The following is a 25,969-nucleotide window of genomic DNA, read 5'->3' as shown; positions in this document are numbered from 1 at the left end:
TGTTATTAATGATGTATATATAACACTTATTTATAATATGGTTTATACATGTAAATATTTACTAATGCTAAATGAATACATGAACCAATTACATTCATGTATTAACAGGTTTATGAAATAAAATCTTACGCAACAATTTGAAGGTCTGCTTAAATAGGTTATAAGCTATCTAAGCAAACCTTCAAATAAATGAAATATGACCCATTGGCAATGGCAAGTTAGTGAAATGAGGGTATTATCTAGGCTTGTACATTAAGTATATGACCAGCAAAGGAGTGACAAACATCCCTCTTGACAGCACCAGCCCTTTTATTTCAAGATGCCATGATTTGGACACATTTTCTTAAACAAATGGAAGAAGATAATGTAGTCATATTCAACCAGAAGACATTAAAACCAGGCAGATAAAATTATTAGGTCATGTATTTAACTAACTTGATTTTAGATCTTCAGGACTGTAAATTACAAAATGTGGGCCAATAGCACCCTCAAGCGGATGCTTATTGCACTGATCTGAACATAATGTTTGGAAATATTAACTTTAAAATAACACCAACCACCAATATTCTCCCAAAATATAAACCCATTTAAAAGTACAATGTGTAAAAGAGAAGAGCATAACATAAACATGTGGTAAACATAAAAACTGCACTGGAGTTAGTCTCTCAAATAATGTAAAAAATATTTCCCACAAAATAAACATCTAGTAACAAAAATGATTGCATAAAACATTCTGTAAACACAGTTTGGTTTAAATAAGGCTTGATTCAATCCGTTTACCCGAAGTCCACCACTATGGCGCGCTTAAAATGTAAAGGTCATTTCCAATTGAGCCGACATATACAGTGTTTACCGTGAATGCAGTCTCATGCGAACGCAGTAACAATGCCTTTAATATTCAATTGCGCTATTGCCCTGAACATCAGCGATACGGATTGAACCAACCCCATAGTCTGAGCAAAAAATGATATTTGGAATGTTTTCCTGAGAAAATTTTGCATTCAAGGAAGGTTTTGTTTGGAGAAAGGCAAGATTCCCCACATACCAGTTATAAATCCTCTTAGTATCTAAGTATGGTGTGTCAGTGTGGCACATACTGTGAGATCACTGGAGAAAGCACATACATCTATACAGCATACAATCAGAAGCACTTGTGTTCTATTCTAACATTTCCCCGGTGATCCAGTGTAGTCCTTTACAAATCACGTTCAGGTGGAATCGATTACATCATCCATTCTTGTTTGTAAGTCACAGTAAATTTCCAGGTCTCCACAATCTGTGAGAGGAGTATCTCATCAGGGAAGGAAGCCTCCACGTCAGGAGGGACTTGTACTTCTTTGCGATCCATGTATGCAGCCAAAGTCTCTTTGACACTAGAATGAGAGAAAGAAGACAAAACAGGTTGTGATTTCAGACCTCAGAACTGTGTCTGTAACGCTGGGAGTCAGGAAACAGGAAGCAGGTGCAGATGGTGATTTTAATAATACCGAACATGGAGTGTTACAAAAACAAGCGCAGCGTCTGAACCAATACTGCCTGAAGAGTGATGCTAGATAAAGGGGGTAGTGATGGAGTCCAGGTGTGCCTAATGAGTGTTCCCAGGACCGGTGGAGAGTAGACCGGGTACGTTGAGCGCCATAGAGGGCGAGCGGGAGTGACAATGTTGTTCAGTCAAGGGGATCAAATACCATCAAAATATGTGAAGTCACATCTGCCTTTGCAACTTTAGCCCTCACATTGTGAATGTGGCTTCACATCCAAGGCTAATGTATGTGTTTAGCAGCTGCATGTCACATGCAAATGTCCCTTTTCATGAAAATGAGAGTTACAATGATGGTTTGGAATTCCCACCTACACTTGCTGTCTATCCTCGGGAGTAGACCCAGTTCCCGCCTACACTTGCTGTCTATCCTCGGGAGTAGCCCCTGTTCCCGCCTACACTTGCTGTCTATCCTCGGTAGTAGCCCCTGTTCACGCCCACACTTGCTGTCTATCCTCGGGAGTAGCCCCTGTTCCCGCCCACACTTGCTGTCTATCCTCGGGAGTAGCCCCTGTTCCCGCCCACACTTGCTGTCTATCCTCGGGAGTAGTCCCTGTTCCCGCCCACACTTGCTGTCTATCCTCGGGAGTAGCCCCTGTTCCCGCCCACATTTGCTGTCTATCCTCACCTCCAGTGTGGTCCATAGGTATCCGAGGCACGAGGGCTCCCCAGGTTCAGCAGGAGGAACTCGTGCATCTCCAGAAGCCAGGTGTTGATGTTCCCCACGGTGATGAAACCTTGGAGCAGCTTCTTCTGCTCCTCCTCCAGGTGCTTCTGGTACTCAGCCGAGACCCCAGAGAATGGGTCCTTCAGGAGGGAAGATAGAGGAAGGAATCTCAGAGTTATCCAGACCGACAGTGGTATCATACAGCATGACTGGGAATCAACCCCAACGATGGCTATAGATTCACCCTTCCTCATCTGTGCAAATCGTTACTTAAAATTGACCAAAGTAATATGTTAGGGTTGAAAAACACTGAAACATCTCTCAGCAATGATTGCAATGATAGAGCCGGCGAGTTCTTTTTAAGATGATTGTGTCACGTATTACTACAGTATGTGTGATAAGCTGTTGGTTACCCTCTTCAGACTCTTCAGCATGTTCTCTGATTTGAGGGAAGAGAGGAGCTGCCACAGAGCCACACAGTGCTTCAGACTGCATCTGCCCAGAGCCTAAAGAAATGGGGCAGCACAGAGCACACACGTTAGACTACATGTATGGAATACTGGCAACATGACTGGTACACTGGATACAACGCAGATATATTCAATCTCAGTACAGTAGGACCTTAGAGATAAGAACACATTAGAAGGGAGGTTTGCCTGTTCAGTTGACCAGGCAGTCTAACTCTTAGGTTTGTATCTTAGAGGTTGTACTGTATTTCTTTCTAGCTCATCAATCTGACACACAATATCAAATAAACATGGTCACCTTTAAGAAGTGTGGTTCGGTCTGCTCGCTCATCCTGAGCGTGTCCCCCAGGTAACGCACCAAGGGCATGTGGGTGTCTCCCCCAGTCATGGACAGGAAGCCCAGAGCCAGCTCCATAGCCTTCAGGGCATCACACACCTCACTGTGCGACTCCAGATCCCTGGACAGGGCTGTGAGGGTCAGGGACGGCAGACGCTCCTGGGAAAACAACGATGACATTGTACCGCTGAAATGTGATATGTATTCACATGACGTCACAATGGTGTGTCAACAAATACAAGTAATAATAATGCTTCCGTAAAACTTACCTGAGACACTTTTCCTTTCACTGTTTTCAAAATGCTTTCGTAATCTCTTTCATGTCTGGTGACCAAAATCGGGATTCCCTGAAAGTCAACACATTGGATTCAGTAAGTGATGCAGTGCTTTCGTTTTCCCAGTCATTTCAGATCTGTAAGCACCAGAGGGTCTGGGGCCTTAATTAGAAGCCAGGACTCACAGTTAGTGTTATGAGGGGTTTGCCCTGCAGGAAGCGGGTTAGGACCTGCTGCTGGATTTTGGGAAGGTCGTACTCAGACAGGGTCTCCTTGCCACGCTCCAGGCTGTACTGGCAGTTTGACAGCACCAGTGGCAGCAGGTCCTTCTCCACTTCATAGCGGATCACATGCAGATCTGTCAGCTCTGACAGACTCACCTTGTAGCTGTTGGAGCAGAAAGTACTTTGAGACATTTTAATATCCCTGGATAAACTGGCTGACGGCTGTGCAGTAAACAAATCCAGTGTTAGTTCCAAATATCTTTCATTTCTATTCTACCTTAAAAAAATATATTTTCATTATTGTGTTTAGAGTCAAGGTTGGGGGTGGTTGGGGTTTGTTTGGGATGGGGGTGGGTGGCATGGGAGGGGGGATTGGTTCCTTGGCAGTGCTGTACCTGGTGTCTTCCCCAGTGTGACGGTCCACAGCGTGAAGCAGCTCATTGTGCAGGGCCACCAGGTGACTGAGCAGAGCGGTGGAACACAGGCCTGGACCCTGGCGCCGTGGCAGGAGGTATTGGAGGTCACTGTCCTGGTCCAAATTCTCCTTCCAGAACTCTTCTGGGATCTTTATTTCACCTGCACATCCAAACACACAAAGTTTAAAAAATGATTATGTCCCTATTGCCTACATAGTGCACTACTTCCAACCGGGGCCCTATGTAGAGAATAGGGTGCCATTTTGGGCACAGACAATGTTCCAGTTGTACGGCCAACTTTGTCCTGCTTTACAGGGGACTGTAGTCAAAGAAGGGTAACTCACTGGTGGCTACTGACAATCTGAGCAAGTTCCATGTATTCAGGAAGATCTGGATTCGTTTCTCATAGCACACTCTCATCGGTGCTGTTAGAAGACAAAACCCCATAAATTATATCACTCAATTCTGCTTTTCATAAGTTAGTCTCAAATTGGCAATCGGCAATAATATGATGATAACTATGCTGCATAGCGCGAAGGATGGATCATTCTGATGGACAGTTGACGTTACCTGACTGTTTCTGGATGAACTCTCTAATGGAGTCATTCATCAGGTCTGATGACTTCTGGAACCTTTTCACCAGACTCTTCTGCAGGGCCAGGATATCTGGAAGGAACCTCACCAGCCGGAACTCTGCCTCCTGCGAAAATTCCCCAAAATATATGGAAAATGCAGGAGATCATGTGAGTTAAATGTCACAGACTCACTCAGAAACTATTCAAAGATGCAAGATTTAGAAAATCTATTTACAATAGGAAGAAAAAACACAGGTTTCGTGACGATTACCTTCTGTAGGAACCTCCATAGTAGAGGGAGCTTGTCCTTTCCATCGTTCTGCTCTACGATGTGGGTGAGGCTGAGTAGGGACACCCTCTCTCTGCAGCTCCACACTCCTGAACAGTGGACCTGGGAGCCCCGAGGTAGCGAGGACAACGGACACTCATCCCCGAATGTCACCCTCATGATGAAGTTAGAGGAGACACGCGAGTCATTTCTGATTGTGGCATTCACCTCTCTCAGCCGCTGGTCAAGATGCTGTGATGTCAAACACACACAGGTATGTACATACAGACACAGACAAAGTGAAACTCTTTGTCCCTTCAAAGGTGCAATCTTATCTTTGACTTGGAATATAGCTGGAATATATGTTTTATCAAATAGATCTTTAATCAAACTATAGCTAACTTCAAATGTTATCCAAAGGTTTCACCTTCAACTGAGGAGTGATGATGTCAGTAGCAACGGTTGTCTCCCAGGTATTTCTGGCCTCTTTAGTTGACAGTTGGGAATCATAGCCAGCCATCCCTAGAAACAAAGAGTCCATGAGGTAGCTACTCGTATCTGTGTTATAAGTTCGCAGGTATGTGATTTAGATTTAGTTTCATTTCAAACAATTAACTTGCTCTGACTTTCATTTCAAAATGTTTGGAGAGGAGTGGGAGGCGCTCAACCAAAGTGAGACGAGATGCAACCAAAAAATCACATTGGTATTTGAAAGGAAAAGGTGCAACTCTCGCTCACAGTAAAAAATGTGATACTTTATTAGCCTATTCAAGTTAAAATATGATTGTGAATATACACTTAAATACTTGATTGTGTTCAAATATGATTGTGTGTAAACAATTAAAAACTTGATTGAGTTAAAATCAGATAATAAAGTATACCTGTCAGAGGGCTTATGAGAGCATTAATGAAAGGCCTTACATGGATTGGTCTGTGGTGACTCCAGGATGGATCTGATTATCAGGTGGATGGCGGTGACCATGCCATCTGTTCCCTTCCCCAGGGCTTTGGTCACATGATCCATATCCTTTAGCAGGTGAAGGATCAGAAATCTACAGGGGTCAGCAACTGGAGGCTGGATGATCTGCTGGACGGACTAGAAAGAAGAGAGATATCTTATTATTGTGAAATACTGCAGTCCGCAGTTGTCATCTTTTATATATTTTGTCTTTTAGTATTTTCATCTTCTATATGTCATTTTTTTTTACATCTCCTTTGTATTTTACTAACATCAAAACCGTATAATTAGTAGATAAGCTTAATTATTTATACACTAATTGAGTAGATAATGGAAAATAAACTACTTGAACTTGAATGATAAACAACAACTCTATATTACTCTATATACAGTGCCTTGCGAAAGTATTCGGCCCCCTTGAACTTTGCGACCTTTTCCACATTTCAGGTTTCAAACATAAAGATATAAAACTGTATTTTTTTGTGAAGAATCAACAACAAGTGGGACACAATCATGAAGTGGAACGACATTTATTTAACTTTTTCAAAAACTGAAAAATTGGGCGTGCAAAATTATTCAGCCCCCTTAAGTTAATACTTTGTAGCGCCACCTTTTGCTGCGATTTCAGCTGTAAGTCGCTTGGGGTATGTCTCTATCAGTTTTGCACATCGAGAGACTGACATTTTTTCCCATTCCTCCTTGCAAAACAGCTCGAGCTCAGTGAGGTTGGATGGAGAGCATTTGTGAACAGCAGTTTTCAGTTCTTTCCACAGATTCTCGATTGGATTCAGGTCTGGACTTTGACTTGGCCATTCTAACACCTGGATATGTTTATTTTTGAACCATTCCATTGTAGATTTTGCTTTATGTTTTGGATCATTGTCTTGTTGGAAGACAAATCTCTGTCCCAGTCTCAGGTCTTTTGCAGACTCCATCAGGTTTTCTTCCAGAATGGTCCTGTATTTGGCTCCATCCATCTTCCCATCAATTTTAACCATCTTCCCTGTCCCTGCTGAAGAAAAGCAGGCCCAAACCATGATGCTGCCACCACCATGTTTGACAGTGGGGATGGTGTGTTCAGGGTGATGCGCTGTGTTGCTTTTATGCCAAACATAACATTTTGCATTGTTGCCAAAAAGTTCAATTTTGGTTTCATCTGACCAGAGCACCTTCTTCCACATGTTTGGTGTGTCTCCCAGGTGGCTTGTGGCAAACTTTAAACGACACTTTTTATGGATATCTTTAAGAAATGGCTTTCTTCTTGCCACTCTTCCATAAAGGCCAGATGTGCAATATACGACTGATTGTTGTCCTATGGACAGAGTCTCCCACCTCAGCTGTAGATCTCTGCAGTTCATCCAGAGTGATCATGGGCCTCTTGGCTGCATCTCTGATCAGTCTTCTCCTTGTATGAGCTGAAAGTTTAGAGGGACGGCCAGGTCTTGGTAGATTTGCAGTGGTCTGATACTCCTTCCATTTCAATATTATCGCTTGCACAGTGCTCCTTGGGATGTTTAAAGCTTGGGAAATCTCTTTGTATCCAAATCCGGCTTTAAACTTCTTCACAACAGTATCTCGGACCTGCCTGGTGTGTTCCTTGTTCTTCATGATGCTCTCTGCGCTTTTAACGGACCTCTGAGACTATCACAGTGCAGGTGCATTTATACGGAGACTTGATTACACACAGGTGGATTGTATTTATCATCATTAGTCATTTAGGTCAACATTGGATCATTCAGAGATCCTCACTGAACTTCTGGAGAGAGTTTGCTGCACTGAAAGTAAAGGGGCTGAATAATTTTGCACGCCCAATTTTTCCGTTTTTGATTTGTTAAAAAAGTTTGAAATATCCAATAAATGTCGTTCCACTTCATGATTGTGTCCCCACTTGTTGTTGATTCTTCACAAAAAAATATTGTTTTATATCTTTATGTTTGAAGCCTGAAATGTGGCAAAAGGTCGCAAAGTTCAAGGGGGCCGAATACTTTCGCAAGGCACTGTAACTCTGTAACCACTATTTTGTCGTTTGGTACACTGTACACAGTGCTAGAAAGAGTGGGCTGCCATTGGCAGACAAGCAGGCGTACCTGTGGGTGCTCTGAGGCCCCTAGCAGCATGGCTAGATGGGTGAGCAGCCTGACGAGGGTGAAGGGGGTGAAGGACATGTTTTTGGTGTCCTGGGAGTCTGGGTTGTCCCTCCTCTGAGGATCTCCTAGGATGTGACCAGTCCTTGTCAGATCTCCCCTAAGAGGGCAAGTTCAGTCATTCAACATGGGATCTGTCAATCTGATGCTTTAGCAACAATATCAACAGGAAGCCCTTTTTGTAAGCACCACAGGGAACACATTTACCGCTGCAGTCCCATAGCACTGAAACCTCTGACAGGAGCATGGTTCTTCCCTCCAACTACTGCCCCACACTCTAGACAGCGTGCCAGCTGGGTGGGGCGACCACACTGCAAAGAGGGGGTGAATTAGTCTGCTGTGGAGTTTTTTAACATTGTGAATGTTTGTCAATTTAATTATACATTAAGAACTGTGCTTACCTCACCAACAGCACAAGGGTGTCCTTCAGGACAGGCTGTAGAGAACAAAGGTCAATAAAAATGTTAATGTTTAGTTTTGCAATGTTTTACTCAGTATACAACACAACTCATCATTGACTTATTCGGTAACACTTTACCAACAGGTATAATGCTTTATATACTTGTCATGTGCATGTATGAGTCATTATAATGTGTTACTATAATGCTTACAATATGTGTTCTATGCTGCAATTTTTCAATAGCTGTTGTTTAGTAGGAATCAGTATGAGATACTTCTACATTAGGACACTACTGCAACCTGAAAGCTGAGGTGAATGTTCTTGGTAGTGGATGAAGTGAGCTCGAACAAAACATACAGAAGTTAAGAAAGTGTTTTGGAAATCTAAGTCATTTGTTATTATTCAGGCAAGCTTTACATATTGTAGCATATTGCAGTCAAATGATAAAATCGCCCTCTAGTGGCATCATGGATGGAATGTTATGAATATGTTTCATAATTTCATAATTAATAAACATACCAAAAAAATACTGCTGAAAATCCAGTGTTTCTATGATAAACAGCTTTGTTATATTTCAGTCTTCTGTGATGTATATAAAGAGTAATATTGGGATACAAACTCAAAATTGAATACATCTGAACTTTCTTTAAGCCCATAACCATGAGTGTGAGGTGTATACATTTGTTTCAAAGTAGATTTGTTTAAGACTACCAAGAAACACTGATTTAGCCTACTGCAGTAAAAGGTTAACCAAATCAATGCCACAGGTGAATTGAGAAAGCAGATTTTATAGTTATAGGGCACACCAACATTTATATGGGCACTGTACTTACAATACCAGGTGAGTGCTTGAAGGCCTCCAGTCTGTGTTAAAACCCTTTGGGCCATAGCCAGCATGTCTTCAGGCATCGTGGGTATGAAGGCTCTCTGTTGGAATAGACAGTCCGATAAAGACAGAACTCCCATATTCAACTTGGAATAACATGTTTATGAGAACAATGGCTGCGTTTCGATTCTCCACCCTTCTGCTGAAAAAGCATTGGATTGGTGTACGTATTGGCTACAGTGAGTTTCCACCATTGTTTAATCCCTTCGGGAGAAGGGTGGACAATTAGGATGCAGCCAGTATGAGATGGTGAGATGGATCATACCTGCATGTTGTTAGGAGTCAGGCCAAGCTGCTGAAGAGGTGTAAGCACCCCTTCTGTCCCAGTGAGCAGCACAGCGGCCAGGTGGACAGCCAGCTCTATAAGGACGTGCTCTGCACCAGTACGGCCATTATGGACATTCAGTTCTCCCATCCTGTTCTGCACCAATGCCATGGCAAAGTCCCTCACTGGCTTGGGATCTAGGTACCTTGAACCCTGGATGAAGTACTCAAGTTCTTGGCATTTCTGAGGGAGGACAGCCATTATGGTTAAATATAACCTCTGTGTATGGACTGAGGGTTCAGTTAGGCATATGAGACATTTCATCCTAACATTTTCTGGGACAATCAACCATATTTTCTGGGACAATCAAGATGGCTTGATTGAGATTTGGGGGGACTTTTTAGGAATCTACGAAAAGGTCACATTTAACTTAAATTAGCAACATGATATGAAAATCTAACATTGAAATGTCACTAGTTGCCCCGTTTCTATCATCAACAACAGAGTCCAATGTGTTCCTACCCTAGGGCTGGGGTGGAGGCCTGTGTTCCTACCCTAGGGCTGGGGTAGAGGCCTGTGTTCCTACCTTAGGGCTGGGGTGGAGGCCTGTGTTCCTACACTAGGGCTGGGCTGGAGGCCTGTGTTCCTACCCTAGGGCTGGGCTGGAGGCCTGTGTTCCTACCCTAGGGCTGGGGTGGAGGCCTGTGTTCCTACCCTAAGGCTGGGGTGGAGGCCTGTGTTCCTACCCTAGGACCGGGCTGGAGGCCTGTGTTCCTACCCTAGGGCTGGGGTGGAGGCCTGTGTTCCTACCCTAGGGCTGGAGTAGAGGCCTGTGTTCCTACCCTAGGGCTGGGGTGGAGGCCTGTGTTCCTACCTTAGGGCTGGGGTGGAGGCCTGTGTTCCTACCCTAGGGCCGGGCTGGAGGCCTGTGTTCCTACCCTAGGGCTGGGGTGGAGGCCTGTGTTTCTACCCTAGGGCTGGGGTGGAGGCCTGTGTTCCTACCTTAGGGCTGGGGTGGAGGCCTGTGTTCCTACCTTAGGGCTGGGGTGGAGGCCTGTGTTCCTACCCTAGGGCTGGGGTGGAGGCCTGTGTTCCTACCTTAGGGCTGGGATGGAGGCCTGTGTTGGCTGCTCGGTACAGACTGGTGACTTCTCTGAAAAGAGCCAGCAGGATATACAAGGTCCGCCTCTTTGGAGGTGCAGTACATCTCTATAAACAAGACAAAGACGCAGAGCGGAGGATTATCCACTTATCAATGATGCATTACCTCAGATGATTAGAAATGCTTTCAAACAGGTTAGTAATAGTAATGCACGAGACACTGTTAGAGAGCTGAGTGGAATTGCACTAATACCTCACACTTCTTCTCTATGTCCTCCACAGTGCCCTCTAATACTGCTTTGGCAACAGCCTCCCGTACAGCCAGGTATTGCTCTCCATAGACCAGATACTGGTCCATCTGCCCACCATCTTCATTCTGTACACAATCCCGCAGATGAACAACCATATACAGTATGTGTTAAAAAATATATATATATCAACTTCATGAATCCTTATAAAAAGTATGGAAAATAAATATGAAATCAAAAAACAGGCAGGTATAATTAAACGATAGAAGTGTGATGACTTGTGAGAAGAATAATGACACAATGTGGTATACACAAAGAAAATGTCTAATATTTCACAATATCGGAATTTTTCATAATGCACATATATGTGGCCAGATTTCTCTGTAGGGGGGTTATTTCAAATGTTAGAGCTTCAAAATTGTATATCATACACTGCAGTTGGAGAAAACATTGGAAAGTTATGCTGCTACACTTAGGAGACAAGTTGGAGAAAACATTGGAAAGTGATGCTGCTACACTTAGGAGACAAGTTGGAGAAAACATTGGAAAGTTATGCTGCTACACTTAGGAGACAAGTTGGAGAAAATGCCCTTTGAAAAATGTTGATGCAATTTTCACACTTGCTAGAGAGCTCTTCTTTGTTTACGCCCATTCAGCATTTTTCACACCCTCTTAAGCCTTAGCCCCATCCGTCTCTTTAAGAAATACATGTAAACGTATGGCCAACCATCAGCATGGTCAACTCCACCATGCCAGACACGAGGTCCTACTGTGAAGTACGAACGAGCGTCAAACGCTCCCGATCCTGTAACCAGTCACATATATGGTTCTTCGTTGCGAGGGTTCATTTACAGAGAGGTCATATGCTATATACGTAGTCTTCCATATCACTTTAATATGTACTTGACAAGTACTTTAATGAAAGGAAAATAAATACAGGCTTTTTCAACAGTTAAACATGTGGTTTATAAAACATTTAAGAAAGCCGTATGTTACTATGTACCTGTTGATGTATCTCTTCAGGGAAAAGCCACCTGTACTCGGCTTCCTTCAGCATCCCCTGGACACACTCTACACCCTGCTGTCTGCTGATGTTGCGGATCAGGTAGACCCGGTACCAGTCGTTCACACTCCTCTCACACAGGTTCCTAACAGCACGAAGAAACTCCTCAACCACATCCTGAGGACTTGCACATACCCCTGAAAGACCAGACACTTCTTTCAGGACATGTCTTGGATCAGTCAGACAAACTTATTGCAAGTGTTTTCAACATTCCCCATGACACACACTTGTGATGGCCTAACAGCCACAATGTTTGTTGTTGCTCTTGTTGCCTCTAAATTCCCTATATTTAAAAATAATTTTAAAGTCCATTTTTGGTGTGTGGACCTTCGAAAAATAAATCAGATTTTTAATTTTGGTAATCGCATCAGATCCGAGCCCAGTGGTTTCAATAATCTTTACATTGTAAAAAAACAAAAACATACCAACAAGCCCAATTTTTAACCAACACGGAGCAGAACTTGGGACTCGGGGGTTAATGTTTACATACCCTACATTACTCATCTCATATGTATAAACTGTACTCGATACCATCTACTGCATCTTGCCTATGACATTCTGTACCATCACTCATTCATATATCTTTATGTACATACAGTATTCTTTATCCCTTTACACTTGTGTGTATATGGTAGTAGTTTTGGAATTGTTAGTTAGATTACTCGTTGGTTATTACTGCATTGTCGGAACTAGAATCACAAGCATTTCGCTACACTCGCATTAACATCTGCTAACCATGTGTATGTGACAAATACATTTGAGTTGATTTGAGCTTTTTAATAAATTTTCTCACCAGACAGCATGCTATGGAGAAGGTGTGCAGCCTTGCCCAGGCACAAGCGGACCCTAGCGATCTGCTGCAGGTACTCTATTGTGACCGTCTCAGCCGAGTCAGTGACAGAGTCCAGGAAGTGATGCAAGAACTCAGTCTCTTCCTGAAGGCAGGTGTTTTCTTGTGGCATTCTTTCCAACAATGAGTCCTGCGAAAGAAAGTTGTATAATAGTCATATAGTCATACTACAGTTGTGGTCTATGTTGTTATTCTGATTGGGCAACAGTCTTGACTGCCTGCATGGACACCCAATCAGATCATACCTCAAGGCAGTTAATGTACAACGCATACAGTTCATTTTTATCTTCTGCATCGACAATGTTGCTCTCTTCTATCGATGTCAAATGCTGCTGCAGATATTCCTTGACTTCATCAAAGCTAAAAAACAAAACACAAATGAGTTAAATTCAGGAAAATGTGTTGACACCCTACCTATTCCGAAACCTTGAATTGTGTTACTGGTTACAACAACATTACAATGACATAAGCAGCATTTCAGGTTCACTCACCTGTACTTGAGCAGGAGTTTGAGTATCACTGATCTCACCACAGGATTTTTGTCCAGAGACTCATCAAATGGTGAGAAATCTTTGGTGTGTATCTGACTTTGTGCTGGTACAAAGACAATCAAATTAGAGCACAGCTACAAACATTTATTGAGTCGTAATCCAATCTGTCAATTGTGTGTGTGTGTGTGTGTGTGTGTGTGTGTGTGTGTGTGTGTGTGTGTGTGTGTGTGTGTGTGTGTGTGTGTGTGTGTGTGTGTGTGTGTGTGTGTGTGTGTGTGTGTGTATACCATTCAAAAGTTTGGGGTTACTTAGAAATGTCCTTGTTTTTGAAAGGAAAGCACATTTGTTGTCCATTAAAATAACATGAAATTGATCAGAAATGCAGTGTAGACATTGTTAATGTTGTAAATGACTATAGTAGCTGAAAATGTCTGATTTTTAATGGAATATCTACATATGCGTACAGGCCCATTATCAGCAACCATCACTCCTGTGTTCCAATGGCACGTTGTGTTAGCTAATCCAAGTTTATCATTTTAAAAGGCTAATTGATCATTAGAAAACCCTTTTGCAATTATGTTAGCACAGTTGACAACTGTTGTCCTGCTTAAAGAAGCAATAAAACTGGCCTTCTTCAGACTAGTTGAGAATCTGGAGCATCAGCATTTGTGTGTTCGATTAGGCTCAAAATGGCCAGAAACGATTAACTTTCTTCTGAAACTCGTCAGTCTATTCTTGTTCTGAGAAATGCAGGCTATTCCATGCGAGAAATTGCCAAGAAACTAAAGATCTCGTACAACAATGTGTACTATTCCCTTCACAGAACAGCAAAAATTGGCTCTAACCAGAATATAAAGAGGAGTGGGAGGCCCCAGTGCACAACTGAGCAAGAGGACAAGTACATTAGAGTGTCAGACACCTCACAAGTCCTCAACTGGCAGCTTCATTAAATAGTATCTGCAAAACACCAGTCTCAACGTCAACAGTGAAGAGGCGATTCCGGGATGTTGGCCTTCTAGGCAGAGTTCCTCTGTCCAGTGTCTGTGTTCTTTTGCCCATCTTAATCTTTTATTTTTATTGGCCAGTCTGAGATATGGCTTTTTCTTTGCAACTCTGCCTAGAAGGCCAGCATCCCGGAGTCGCCTCTTCATTGTTGACTTTGAGACTGGTGTTTTGCAGATACTATTTAATGAAGCTGCCAGTTGAGGACTTGTGAGGTGTCTGACACTCTAATGTACTTGTCCTCTTGCTCAGTTGTGCACTGGGGCCTCCCACTCCTCTTTATATTCTGGTTAGAGCCAATTTCTGCTGTTCTGTGAAGGGAATAGTACACATTGTTGTACGAGATCTTCAGTTTCTTGGCAGTTTCCTCCCCTACCTCACAACACAACTGATTGGCTCAAACACATTAAGAAGGAAAGAAATTCCACAAATTAACAAGACACACCTGTTAATTATAATGCATTCCAGGTGACTATTTTATGAAGCTGGCTGAGAGAATGCCAAGTGTGTGCAAAGCTGTTATCAAGGCAAAGGGTGGCTATTTCGAAGAATCTCAAATATAAAATATATTTTGATTTGTTTAACATTTATCCGGGTTACTACATGATTCCATGAGTATTATTTGTTTCCTATGAACACCGGATTTTCAGCATTTATTTTTTTAAATTATGAAAAATACAACATTCCAAAATAGTAAAAATGAATAAAAACCCTGGAATGCGTAGGTGTGTCCAAACTTTTTTTGATTAACAACAACGAGGAGACAGCCTACAGGGAGGAGGTGAGGGTGTCAGGAAAATAACCTCTCACTCTACGTCAACAATACAAAGGAGATGATCGTGGACTTCAGGAAACAGCAGAGGGAGCACCCCCCATCCACATCGACGGGACAGTAGTGGAGAAGGTGGAAGTTTTAAGTTCCTTGGCGTGCACATCACAGACAAACTGAAATGGTCCACCCACACAGACAGCGTGGTGAAGAAGGCACAACAGCACCTCTTCAACCTCGGGAGGCTGAAGAAATTTGGCTTGTCACCTAAAACCCTCACAAACTTCTACAGATGCACAATCGAGAGCATCCTGTCGGGCTGTATCACCGCCTGGTACGGCAACTGCACCGCCCTCAACCACAAGGCTCTCCAGATGGTAGTGCGGTCTGCAGATCACCGGGGGCAAAGCCCTCCAGGACACCTACAGCCCCCGATGTCACAGGAAGGACAAAAAAGATCATCAAGGACAACAACCAACTGAGCCACTGCCTGTTCACCCCGCTATCATCCAGAAGGCGAGGTCAGTAAAGGTGCATCAAAGCTGGGACCGAGAGTCTGAAAAACAGCTTCTATCTCACGGCCATCAGACTGTTAAACTGCCATCATTAACATAGAGAGGCTGCTGCCAACATGCAGACTCAAATCACTGGCCACTTTAATAATGGTATCACTAGTCACTTTAAATAATGCCACTTTAATAATGTTTACATATCCTACATTACTCATGTAGTCGTTGTGAATTTGTTAGATTACTTGTTAGATATTACTGCACTGTCGGACTAGAAGCACAAGCATTTCCCTACACTCGCATTAACATCTGCTAACCATGTATGTGACCAATACAATTTGATTTGATTTGGTACTGTATATACGTGTGTGTGTTTGGGGGGGTACCTCTGATGAGTGGAATCGGATCTGTCTCGACCATGAGGAAGGACAACAGCTGCAGGATGACACCCTTTGATGGGGGGATGTTGTCCTTGAAGCACACAGTAGTGACGAGGTTTATGAAAAACGCACTGCAACTCCGTCTGAACTGGCCATTTAGGGTGATGGAAGCTCTGCAAAACCATAGGAGACAGATTAGACACTCACTGAGAAAGTACTGTCCCGGTATCCATAGTCAAAACTTTAAAACACACCCACCGTACGTCTTCAGACACTTTCACCTCAAAGTCATCTGGGAGTTCCTGTTTGCACATGGGGCAGTACATCTGGCCCACGTTGACACGTCTTTTGACACAGGTCAGACAGAAAATATGGTGACAGGGCAGGTCCACGGGGTCCTCTGGTTCCCCCATACACACAGGGCACTGGAGATCAAACCTAAGTGAAACAACATATGGTAATACCATCAAATTCTGTATATCCCTTACAGAAAAACCACATGATTTCACATGTGGAAAATCTAATTTCAAATGTTTTTGGAACACTTTAAATGTGTTCACATGTAAAATTCATGTGTTCTTTCCGTAAGGGACAGCTTATCAGCGACAGCAAATAACATAGAGAAATTATATGAATACCATTTAGAACAAAATAAAGAAACCAATTGCACCTTACTTGCAAATAAGATCACTTGCTCCTTTCTTGCATGACTTCAGTATTTTAATGACGGCTGCAAAGGGTTCCTCAGATTTGACGTCTGAATGTTTTGACAGAATCTGTCATACAAGATACAAATAGCAGTCCAATAAATGAAGCAGCCCTTTCCTGCAGTCTAACAACCTAGTGGCCTCATGGGTGGAATGTTATTCATATTTTTCATAATGAATAAACTTATTTTTTTAAATAAATGCCGGAAATTGAGTCTTTCTATGATAAACAGCTTTGTTATATTTCAGTTTTCTGTGATGTATATAAAGAGTAATATTGGGATGCAAACTCAAAATTGAATAGATCTGAACTTTCTTTAAGCCCATAACCATGAGTGTGAGGTGTATACATTTGAGTTGAGTTGAGTTTATTTTTATTTTTACAGGGACAGTGCACATTAATCAACATTTCAGTAAAAGTGCCGGTTTTAGCCAACCGGCTAATTTTCAACCGCAGTCCCTGGGCAGGTTATTAAAAACAATTACAATATAAACAATAGCAACATAGAACAAGCAAGACATAGCATACAGACATAGCAACATAGGACAAGCAAGACATAGCATACAGACAGAGCAACATAGGACAAGCAAGACGTAGCATACAGACAGAGCAGCATAAAACAAAAAGCAGCAAGACAAAATTCATAAAAGCAACAAAGTGTTTCAAATTTCACCTCTATATCTGACATGGTACAGCTGTATTTTGTTTTGTAAGCCCATGACCAGTAGATTTGTTTAAGTCTACCAATAAACATTCTGTGTGAGCCTGATTTAGCCCACAAGTTAAATAAGCACAATGTTTATTTGGATAGAACTGTTTACAAAGCTCAAGATGACATAGGACAAATGAAGTCTGAAGGGTGTGAAACCTCAAATATGGGATGAAAATAAACCATACATAAGAAAAAACTTAAGAGTACAAATGTGAAAATGGTGATATAGAATATCGTTCAGTAGCATGTTAAGTTAGTCAAAACAAAATATACCAGATAAACTTACTTTGCCTAAGGTACGAGTGTGATCAAGGACCAGAGGCTTGAGCTCCCTCTCCTCAAACTCAAAGCCTAGCAGCATGTGTTCCACAAACAGAGAGAGGATGCAGATGTGGTTCCAATTATTACTGGAAACAGAAACAAGGACAAATCGTTATTAATTCTGGGGGTATTAGACATATCTGGGATAAGTACAATTACATTGTAATAAAAGTTTATCATACAGAAAACCTAAAATATCTTTCTTAAAAGTCTACATCAAAAAGAAAGGTCAAAGACGCAACCTATCGGCCAAACTCACAAATGAATACAGGTATTCATATACAGTGCCTTCAGAAAGTATTCATACCCCTTGACTTATTCCACATTTTGTTCTGTTACAGCCTGAATTCAAAATGGATTAAATATGATTTTTTCCCCCTCATCTACACACAGTACACCATAATGACTTAAATATACTTTCTTTTTTTTATCTTGAAAATGAAATACAGAAATATCTCATTTACATAAGTATTCACACCCCTGAGATCATACATGTTAGAATCACCTTTGGCAGCAATTACAGCTGTAAGTCTTTCTGGCTAAGTGTCTTTGCACACCTAGATCGTACAATATTTACACAATATAATTTTTAAAAGTCTTCAAGCTCTGTCAAGTTGGTTGGTTGTTGATCATTGCTAGACCGCCATTTTCAAGTCTTGCCGTAGATTTTCAGATTTAAGTCCCAACTGTAACTTGGCCACTCAGGAACATTCACTGTCTTCTTAGTAAGCAACTCCAGTGTATATTTGGCCTTGTGTTTTAAGTTATTGTCCTGCTGAAAGGTGAATTCACCTCCCAGTGTCTTGTGGAAAGCAGACTGAACCAGGTTTCCCTCTAGGATTTTGCCTGTGCTTATCTCTATCCCATTTCTTTTTATCCTAAAAAACTCCTCAGTCCTTAACCATTTCAAGCATACACATAACATGATGCAGCCATTTGCTTGAACATATTAAGATAGGTTCTCAGTGATGTGCTTTGTTGGATTTGCCCCAAACATAACGCATTGTATTCAGGACATAAAGTTAATTTCTTTGCCAATTGTTTTGCATTTTTACTTTGTGCCTTATTGAAAACAGGATGCATGTTTGGAATATTTGTATTTTGTACAGGCTTCCTTATTTTCACTCTGTCAATTGTGATAGAATAATTATATATTTACATGATTTATTTGATATTAATTGTTAACAATTAATATGTAACTAATTGTAAGACATTTCTGTCCTACAAATGCTGTGTTTTTATGGTCTCCACTCCACTCTCCCTGCAGCTAATCTGCGCGCATGGCCACTAGAGATGGCAAATGAGTTAACGACTGCATTGCATAGACAAGAATGTGTTTTACTAGGGATAGCTTAGGAGTAGAACAATCCCTCATTGTCTCAAAATCATCCTTGCAACTGGGAAACTAAGCCAGGGTGGAGTTAAGACAACAACCCCCTGCAGATAACGACTGGATGAACCCAGAATGGCTTATGATGCCTCTTGATCTGAATGGGAGGGGTGGAACCAGCCATGACTAAGCCTTCTTAGTGTCGGCTATATAAAAAACTCTGCATTTCTGTAAAGGTTAGGCTGCTCGGCTCAACAGTCAAGAGTGTTGGTTTGACTAGTTTCATTATTGCAATAATTAATCGATATTAAATAAAGATGATTGTTTGAAGAAATGACAAAGTCTCTCTCAGTATGAATTTCCACTACACATTTAGGTTAGAATTGTGGAGTAACTACAATGCTGTTGATCCATCATCAGTTTTCTCCTGTCAAAGCCATTAAACTCTGTAACTGTTTTAAAGTCACCATTGGCCTCATGGTGAAATCCCTGAGCGGTTTCCTTCTACTCTGGCAACTGAGTTAGGAAGGACGCTTGTATCTTTGTTGTGGCTGGTTGTATTGATACACCAACCAAAGCCTAATTAATAACTTCACAATCCCCAAAGGGATATTTAATTTCTGCTTTAAAAAAAATCCATCTACCAATAGGTTCCCTTCTTTGTGAGGCATGGGAGACCTCCCTGGTCTTTGTGGTTGAATCTGTGTTTGATATTCACTGCTCGATTGAGGGATCTTACAGATAATTGTATGTGTGGGGTACAGAGATGAGGAAGTCATTCAAAAATCATGTTAAACACTATTATTGCACACAGAGTGAGTCCATGTAACTTATTATGTGACTAATAATTACTCCTGAACTTATGTAGGCTTGCCATAATGAAGGAGTTGAATAGTTATTGGCTCAAGACATTTCAGCTATTCATTTTAAATTAACTTCTAAAAACATAATTTCACTTTGACATTATGGGGAATTGTGTGTAGGCCAGTGACACAAAATCTCAATTTAATCCATTTTTAATTCAGGCTGTAACACAACAAAATGTCAAGGGGTGGGAATCATTTCTGAAGGCCCTGTAACTGCTGCTGCTTGTTTTTGAATATCATGTGTTCTTGCGTTATTGCATCAAAAATGTTTTTCTTCAGAATTGTAAAATAAAATAAAAAGTCTACTTTCAAAAAGTCTAATGTTTGGCTCTCTCTAGTGTTTCAAATGGCCATTTCTCTCACCGGATGTAGTTAAACATTTCCTGGCTCCTCTCTCCATACTGCCTCAGGCTTCCCTGGGAGCAGACCAGCTCCATAGACCCCTGCAGTCTTTTCACCTGCGTCAGCCAGTCTTGGCACTGGGTATTAGAGTCCAATGCAGGAGGCCCCAGCTGCTCAACACAGGCAACTGCTGCGTACACGTCCAGAACCTGTTGGTAGAGTGAGGCAGAGAAATGGTTACTAAAGCAATAACACAAGAGCAGGTCTGGCACAACGTGATGCGGTCGATCACTAGGAACAAGCCACAGGCGGACTGATCAAAACGTGATGCGGTCGATCACTAGGAACAAGCCACAGGCGGACTGATCACAACGTGATGCGGTCGATCACTAGGAACAAGCCACAGGCGGACTGATCAAAACGTGATGCGGTCGATCACTAGGAACAAGCCACAGGCGGACTGATCACAACGTGATGCGGTCGATCACTAGGAACAAGCCACAGGCGGACTGATCACAACGTGATGCGGTCGATCACTAGGAACAAGCCACAGGCGGACTGATCACAACGTGATGCGGTCGATCACTAGGAACAAGCCACAGGCGGACTGATCACAACGTGATGCGGTCGATCACTAGGAACAAGCCACAGGCGGACTGATCACAACGTGATGCGGTCGATCACTAGGAACAAGCCACAGGCGGACTGATCACAACGTGATGCGGTCGATCACTAGGAACAAGCCACAGGCGGACTGATCACAACGTGATGCGGTCGATCACTAGGAACAAGCCACAGGCGGACTGATCACAACGTGATGCGGTCGATCACTAGGAACAAGCCACAGGCGGACTGATCACAACGTGATGCGGTCGATCACTAGGAACAAGCCACAGGCGGACTGATCACAACGTGATGCGGTCGATCACTAGGAACAAGCCACAGGCGGACTGATCACAAAGTGATGCGGTCGATCACTAGGAACAAGCCACAGGCGGACTGATCACAACGTGATGCGGTCGTTCACTAGGAACAAGCCACAGGCGGACTGATCACAACGTGATGCGGTCGATCACTAGGAACAAGCCACAGGCGGACTGATCACAACGTGATGCGGTCGATCACTAGGAACAAGCCACAGGCGGACTGATCACAACGTGATGCAGTCGATCACTAGGAACAAGCCACAGGCGGACTGATCACAACGTGATGCGGTCGATCACTAGGAACAAGCCACAGGCGGACTGATCACAACGTGATGCGGTCGATCACTAGGAACAAGCCACAGGCGGACTGATTACAACGTGATGCGGTCGATCAATAGGAACAAGCCACAGGCGGACTGATCACAACGTGATAAAGTGCTCAATAACAACACGGCTGGAACACTTTTGACCAATCAGATTGCTTGGCCGGAACGAACCATTTCATAATATGACATTTCTAGTAGCATGTAGGAAGCCTCTTTTCAATACACTGGTAAAAGTTAAACTACTATCATGCACTCATAAACGCAAACATTTTGCCCCTAAACACTGATTTCACATAACTAAATGTACCAGTGTGTGGAAAATCTCTGAACCTACCATCACTGGTCTATCCTTCACTTGTGGGTTTCGCTGCAAGTGAAGGGCCACCTGTGGCTGCAGGGACATCATCCTGGACAGGTTCTGAAGGCGGGTGCGGTACATGTGGTAGGCCGAGTGGATCAGGGGTATGGATGGAATCTCTTCACTTGGAGCTTTTCGTCGCCTCCGGAGCTCATTCACACAGCTGTTCAGGGCGTCACACAGAAGCTGAGAAGAGTGTTACATATTCATTAGGATCACCTAATTGATGTGTAGGCATATTATATCAAATCTGACTATAAATATGAATTACCCATTCCTAAATGGAGGCTAATACTGTGTTTAGATGGTAGGAGGTAGACAGCAAACCGGATGTCATTGTTTTCTATGAGATACATGCCGTTGACACTGGCAGTGAACGCCGTCAGCCGCCACGGTAGACAGGAATCTTTTGCCATCTGCCGTAGCATTGCCTTCTAACGGATGTTGATTTGCATTGTTTGTTTACTGAAATCGCAATAGTAATGCATTGCGTCGTGCTGGCTTGCTTTTGCTGTCACCCTCTTATTTGCTTTCTTGTCCTGCTATGCATCCCTCGTCTAACTGCAGCATTAGCGCTTTGTTCGATTTACTATTTGTATGAACATGTTGAAGAACTGTGCAATAACTTACCTTTAACTCCCCCGCTGAAGACACTTTCATCGTCATGGCAATGAAATCCTGCAGGTACCTTTGAAAAAATTCCCTCTGCATTTTTTCATCCATCGTAGCCATATACTGACCAAGGGGGATTTTCGGAAAGAATTCCTCGAACTGCCTAGGACTGTGTCCTTCAGAGATAAATGTTGTGAAGTTTATGCAAGTTCTGCAACTAAAAATACTGTAAGTGATTAGTTATCGGAGTTAAGAAACACACAAACATAGTGAAAACCTTTCTAATGTTTCAGATCATTGTTTAAGCAATAAGGCCCGAGGGGGTTTGTGGTATATGGCCAATTGACCACGGCTAAGGGATGTTCTTATGCACGACGCAACCAAAGGACACAGCCCTTAGCCGTGGTATTTTTGGGAAAATATCATAAACGGGGACACCCAATTGGGACACCCAATCACGCCCGGATGTGATACAGCCTGGATTCGTACCAGGGACTGTAGTGACACCTCTTGCACTGAGATAAAGTGTCTTAGACCACTGCGCCACTTGGGAGTGCTTATATACCACGGTTTTCAACCAATCAGCATTCAGGGCTTGATCCACCCAGTTCACATTAACACGCACACACGCAAATTAAGAACTTTAAGACACACTTATCATTTGAGTCTCCCTTGGGAAGTTTTGATAACTGCATTTAAGAACAATTTAAATGTATCTTTCAGAAAAAAAAGAAGGCATTCAATTATTTACTTTCGTACTGCTGAGTTTGCATCATTAGTTCATCCAGGATATCTCTGATCCTCCAGCTGAAGGGCATACTGGAGCGCATGGTCCTCTCAGCTGTGATATGGCTCTGTACCAGAATGGTCTTAGACTCAGAACTGTAGGAATTACACAAATACAGTGTGTTGGACCTCGTGGTAACACATAAATACTCTTGCTACATCGCACATGAGCAAAACCACCTACTTGGAATCCACTTTGACAAGAGGAATATCAAGCATCTCGTTGTTGCCGAATATCTCCAGCCACAGTTTCTTGACTTCTGCCCCACAGTTGACGTCTAGGAGGAGGTCCAGATTACAGTCCCTGTCGATAACTGAGACCAACTGAGCCAAAACGGGTGTGACCACTGCTTGGATTTTCTTCCACAGAGTTTGTCTGGGGAACACATACAGCATATGGACAGACTATACTCCTAAACGATGAGAACAAATGATCATTTGAACATGAATGAAATGATGGACTTTATGTGAGCTGAGTTAACAGTGCAGTATCATTGATTAACATACGTGAAGGTTCCCCCCTCTTGAAGAGCATTGATGTTGGATGCCTCTGTTAACACCCAGTACTTGGGGGAGGGGATGTTTCTCTCGTGGCTCTCCAGAAGAGAGTGAAGGCGGCTCCTCAGGGTTTTCAGGAACACAGCTTTAGGGCACAATACCGAGATCAAGTATATCAATACATGTAAAAGTCAATTAACTTTAGCTATATTATTGGCTTGCCGTTACGATCTGAACTAAGTCTGCCAAAAATGTCTAAACAAAATTCAACACATAGATCTAGAACCCCTCATGTAATAAAATTTATAATGTAATAAAAGTAATAAAAGTTTGTAATAAAAGTTCTAGATCTGGACTTTAACCATTGAAACAGTGCTTGGGTCTTGGAGCTACAGTAAAACACTGGAATACTGTGGGTTAATTCCTAACCTTTCAGATCCTCACTATCTTCCATAAGTGTTAGCAGGATCTCCACCCTCCTGGTGCTGAGAGCTCCACTGTCCTCCTGATCTCTGAGCATACTTACTGCACTCTGCACACAGCTTCGCACTAGATCTGTGACTTCAAACACAGCCTATAACAACAACAACATGCTCAGATGAATAACACTTACCCATACCTATAAACTTTATACAAACTTATGCAACATTTAGTACATCCATGTTTTTGATTGCAACATCAAACACCACCATTATACTTACAGAGTGCTCTGGTGCAGGTGGTTGGAAGTCTGTGTCTGTATCGGGTTGCATTGCTTCATCAAACACCACCATTATACTTACAGAGTGCTCTGGTGCAGGTGGTTGGAAGTCTGTGTCTGTATCGGGTTGCATTGCTTCATCAAACACCACCATTATACTTACAGAGTGCTCTGGTGCAGGTGGTTGGAAGTCTGTGTCTGTATCGGGTTGCATTGCTTCATCAAACACCACCATTATACTTACAGAGTGCTCTGGTGCAGGTGGTTGGAAGTCTGTGTCTGTATCGGGTTGCATTGCTTCATCAAACACCACCATTATACTTACAGAGTGCTCTGGTGCAGGTGGTTGGAAGTCTGTGTCTGTATCGGGTTGCATTGCTTCATCAAACACCACCATTATACTTACAGAGTGCTCTGGTGCAGGTAGTTGGAAGTCTGTGTCTGTATCGGGTTGCATTGCTTCATCAAACACCACCATTATACTTACAGAGTGCTCTGGTGCAGGTGGTTGGAAGTCTGTGTCTGTATCGGGTTGCATTGCTTCATCAAACACCACCATTATACTTACAGAGTGCTCTGGTGCAGGTGGTTGGAAGTCTGTGTCTGTATCGGGTTGGATTGCTTCATCAAAAAAGAAAGTCATATGAAAACTGTTACTTTCAAACAATTATTTTCAGTTATTTCTAATTGAAAATCATTTTTATTAACTATGGCATTAGTGCTAATGAGTGTAATAGCAATTCAAGTTAATTTACCATAACAGGGCTCTTTCATGTCCTCAAACAGCTGGCTGATGGGTAGGTTTCTCAAGAACTGGACATCTGATACAAACTCTTTGGATCTTCTAAGGTCATCAATGTGAACTGATTTCCAGGGTCCTTTGCAAAAACAAAGTGGATGGAACTTGCTCTTTAATGTTGAAACCATTTCAGAATGGATAACATTTTCTCTGTGGAGTGCGAGGTCATATTATCATATCAGCATGTTATACAACATTTAAATCTCACCTCCATGGAATCCAACATAGGAGGTTCCACCTTCAATTCGAGGCAGTTTGGTAACGAAGTACACAAACACCCTTCCATTGTCACCATTAGCTTTTGGTTTGTTGATTTCATTTATGGATGAATACCTATAGAGATAAAAACCAAAAAAGTTTCAATTAAAAAAAGGACACAAAAAACTACACTATATATATAACAGGATCTTGCAAATCTATCCCACTAGTTAATATCCAATAGTTGTGATGACAAGTCCAAAAAGAAAGGCTCACTTGGCAGATGCAAGAATGTTCATGCTCTGGGAAGCCTCATCATAGTCAGTTTGGATGATGAGGACTTTGTCGGCAGAGGTAGAGTCAAGAAATTGTCTAGAGAGGGAACAAAGTTATTTTCTAATATCTTTCTCAAGAATGATCTACACAGTAACACTAATACAAATGTTAAAAAAACAAGCTGAACTTTTGAAGCAGACCTGATTTCTTTGAGGAAGGAGTGCTCTGTGTCAAACTGTTGCAGTGAGAGCAGCTTGATGTCGCAAAGCTCTGTGATATTCTGGAGCTGTTTTATATCTCCTGCTGTCAATTGCCGGGAAAACGTTGTGACCTTCACAAAGAGCCAAAATATATGTGAGAAGAATACAAGATGCAT

At 42.4% G+C, this 25,969-nt stretch overlaps 1 protein-coding gene across 2 annotated transcripts in view; it reads right to left on the bottom strand.

Annotated features, from left to right (window-relative positions):
• Positions 1–287: 287 nt before the first annotated feature.
• The window catches only part of LOC109891437 (E3 ubiquitin-protein ligase rnf213-alpha), a 40,338-nt gene continuing 14,656 nt past the window's right edge, over positions 288–25,969 (bottom strand). The window contains exons 13-51 of one of the 2 annotated variants that reach the window (XM_031825684.1): positions 25,794–25,924; positions 25,594–25,689; positions 25,328–25,452; positions 25,076–25,198; positions 24,889–24,941; positions 24,050–24,194; positions 23,630–23,765; positions 23,307–23,498; positions 23,088–23,218; positions 22,355–22,512; positions 21,701–21,910; positions 20,136–20,323; positions 17,542–17,662; positions 16,511–16,611; positions 16,094–16,273; positions 15,842–16,008; positions 13,176–13,278; positions 12,930–13,044; positions 12,628–12,814; positions 11,775–11,971; positions 10,777–10,899; positions 10,521–10,631; positions 9,423–9,665; positions 9,105–9,198; positions 8,273–8,307; positions 8,079–8,182; positions 7,815–7,971; positions 5,691–5,865; positions 5,197–5,291; positions 4,773–5,021; positions 4,497–4,626; positions 4,271–4,351; positions 3,906–4,086; positions 3,472–3,673; positions 3,281–3,358; positions 2,973–3,170; positions 2,621–2,713; positions 2,169–2,347; positions 288–1,373 (exon numbers count right to left, since the gene is read on the bottom strand). In XM_031825684.1, the coding sequence (XP_031681544.1) occupies positions 1,223–1,373; positions 2,169–2,347; positions 2,621–2,713; positions 2,973–3,170; positions 3,281–3,358; positions 3,472–3,673; positions 3,906–4,086; positions 4,271–4,351; positions 4,497–4,626; positions 4,773–5,021; positions 5,197–5,291; positions 5,691–5,865; positions 7,815–7,971; positions 8,079–8,182; positions 8,273–8,307; positions 9,105–9,198; positions 9,423–9,665; positions 10,521–10,631; positions 10,777–10,899; positions 11,775–11,971; positions 12,628–12,814; positions 12,930–13,044; positions 13,176–13,278; positions 15,842–16,008; positions 16,094–16,273; positions 16,511–16,611; positions 17,542–17,662; positions 20,136–20,323; positions 21,701–21,910; positions 22,355–22,512; positions 23,088–23,218; positions 23,307–23,498; positions 23,630–23,765; positions 24,050–24,194; positions 24,889–24,941; positions 25,076–25,198; positions 25,328–25,452; positions 25,594–25,689; positions 25,794–25,924 (5,538 nt within the window). In that variant the 3' untranslated portion in view covers positions 288–1,222. Of the gene's footprint in view, positions 1,374–2,168; positions 2,348–2,620; positions 2,714–2,972; positions 3,171–3,280; positions 3,359–3,471; positions 3,674–3,905; positions 4,087–4,270; positions 4,352–4,496; positions 4,627–4,772; positions 5,022–5,196; positions 5,292–5,690; positions 5,866–7,814; positions 7,972–8,078; positions 8,183–8,272; positions 8,308–9,104; positions 9,199–9,422; positions 9,666–10,520; positions 10,632–10,776; positions 10,900–11,774; positions 11,972–12,627; positions 12,815–12,929; positions 13,045–13,175; positions 13,279–15,841; positions 16,009–16,093; positions 16,274–16,510; positions 16,612–17,541; positions 17,663–20,135; positions 20,324–21,700; positions 21,911–22,354; positions 22,513–23,087; positions 23,219–23,306; positions 23,499–23,629; positions 23,766–24,049; positions 24,195–24,321; positions 24,942–25,075; positions 25,199–25,327; positions 25,453–25,593; positions 25,690–25,793; positions 25,925–25,969 lie in introns of both variants that reach the window. The other variant, XM_031825683.1, reaches the window with a different exon arrangement.

This window comes from Oncorhynchus kisutch, linkage group LG5 (assembly GCF_002021735.2).
Source record: "Oncorhynchus kisutch isolate 150728-3 linkage group LG5, Okis_V2, whole genome shotgun sequence".
NCBI lineage: Eukaryota > Metazoa > Chordata > Actinopteri > Salmoniformes > Salmonidae > Oncorhynchus > Oncorhynchus kisutch.
The sequence above is the reverse complement of the archived record's forward strand: the minus strand, read 5'-3'. Positions and strand labels throughout refer to the sequence as shown.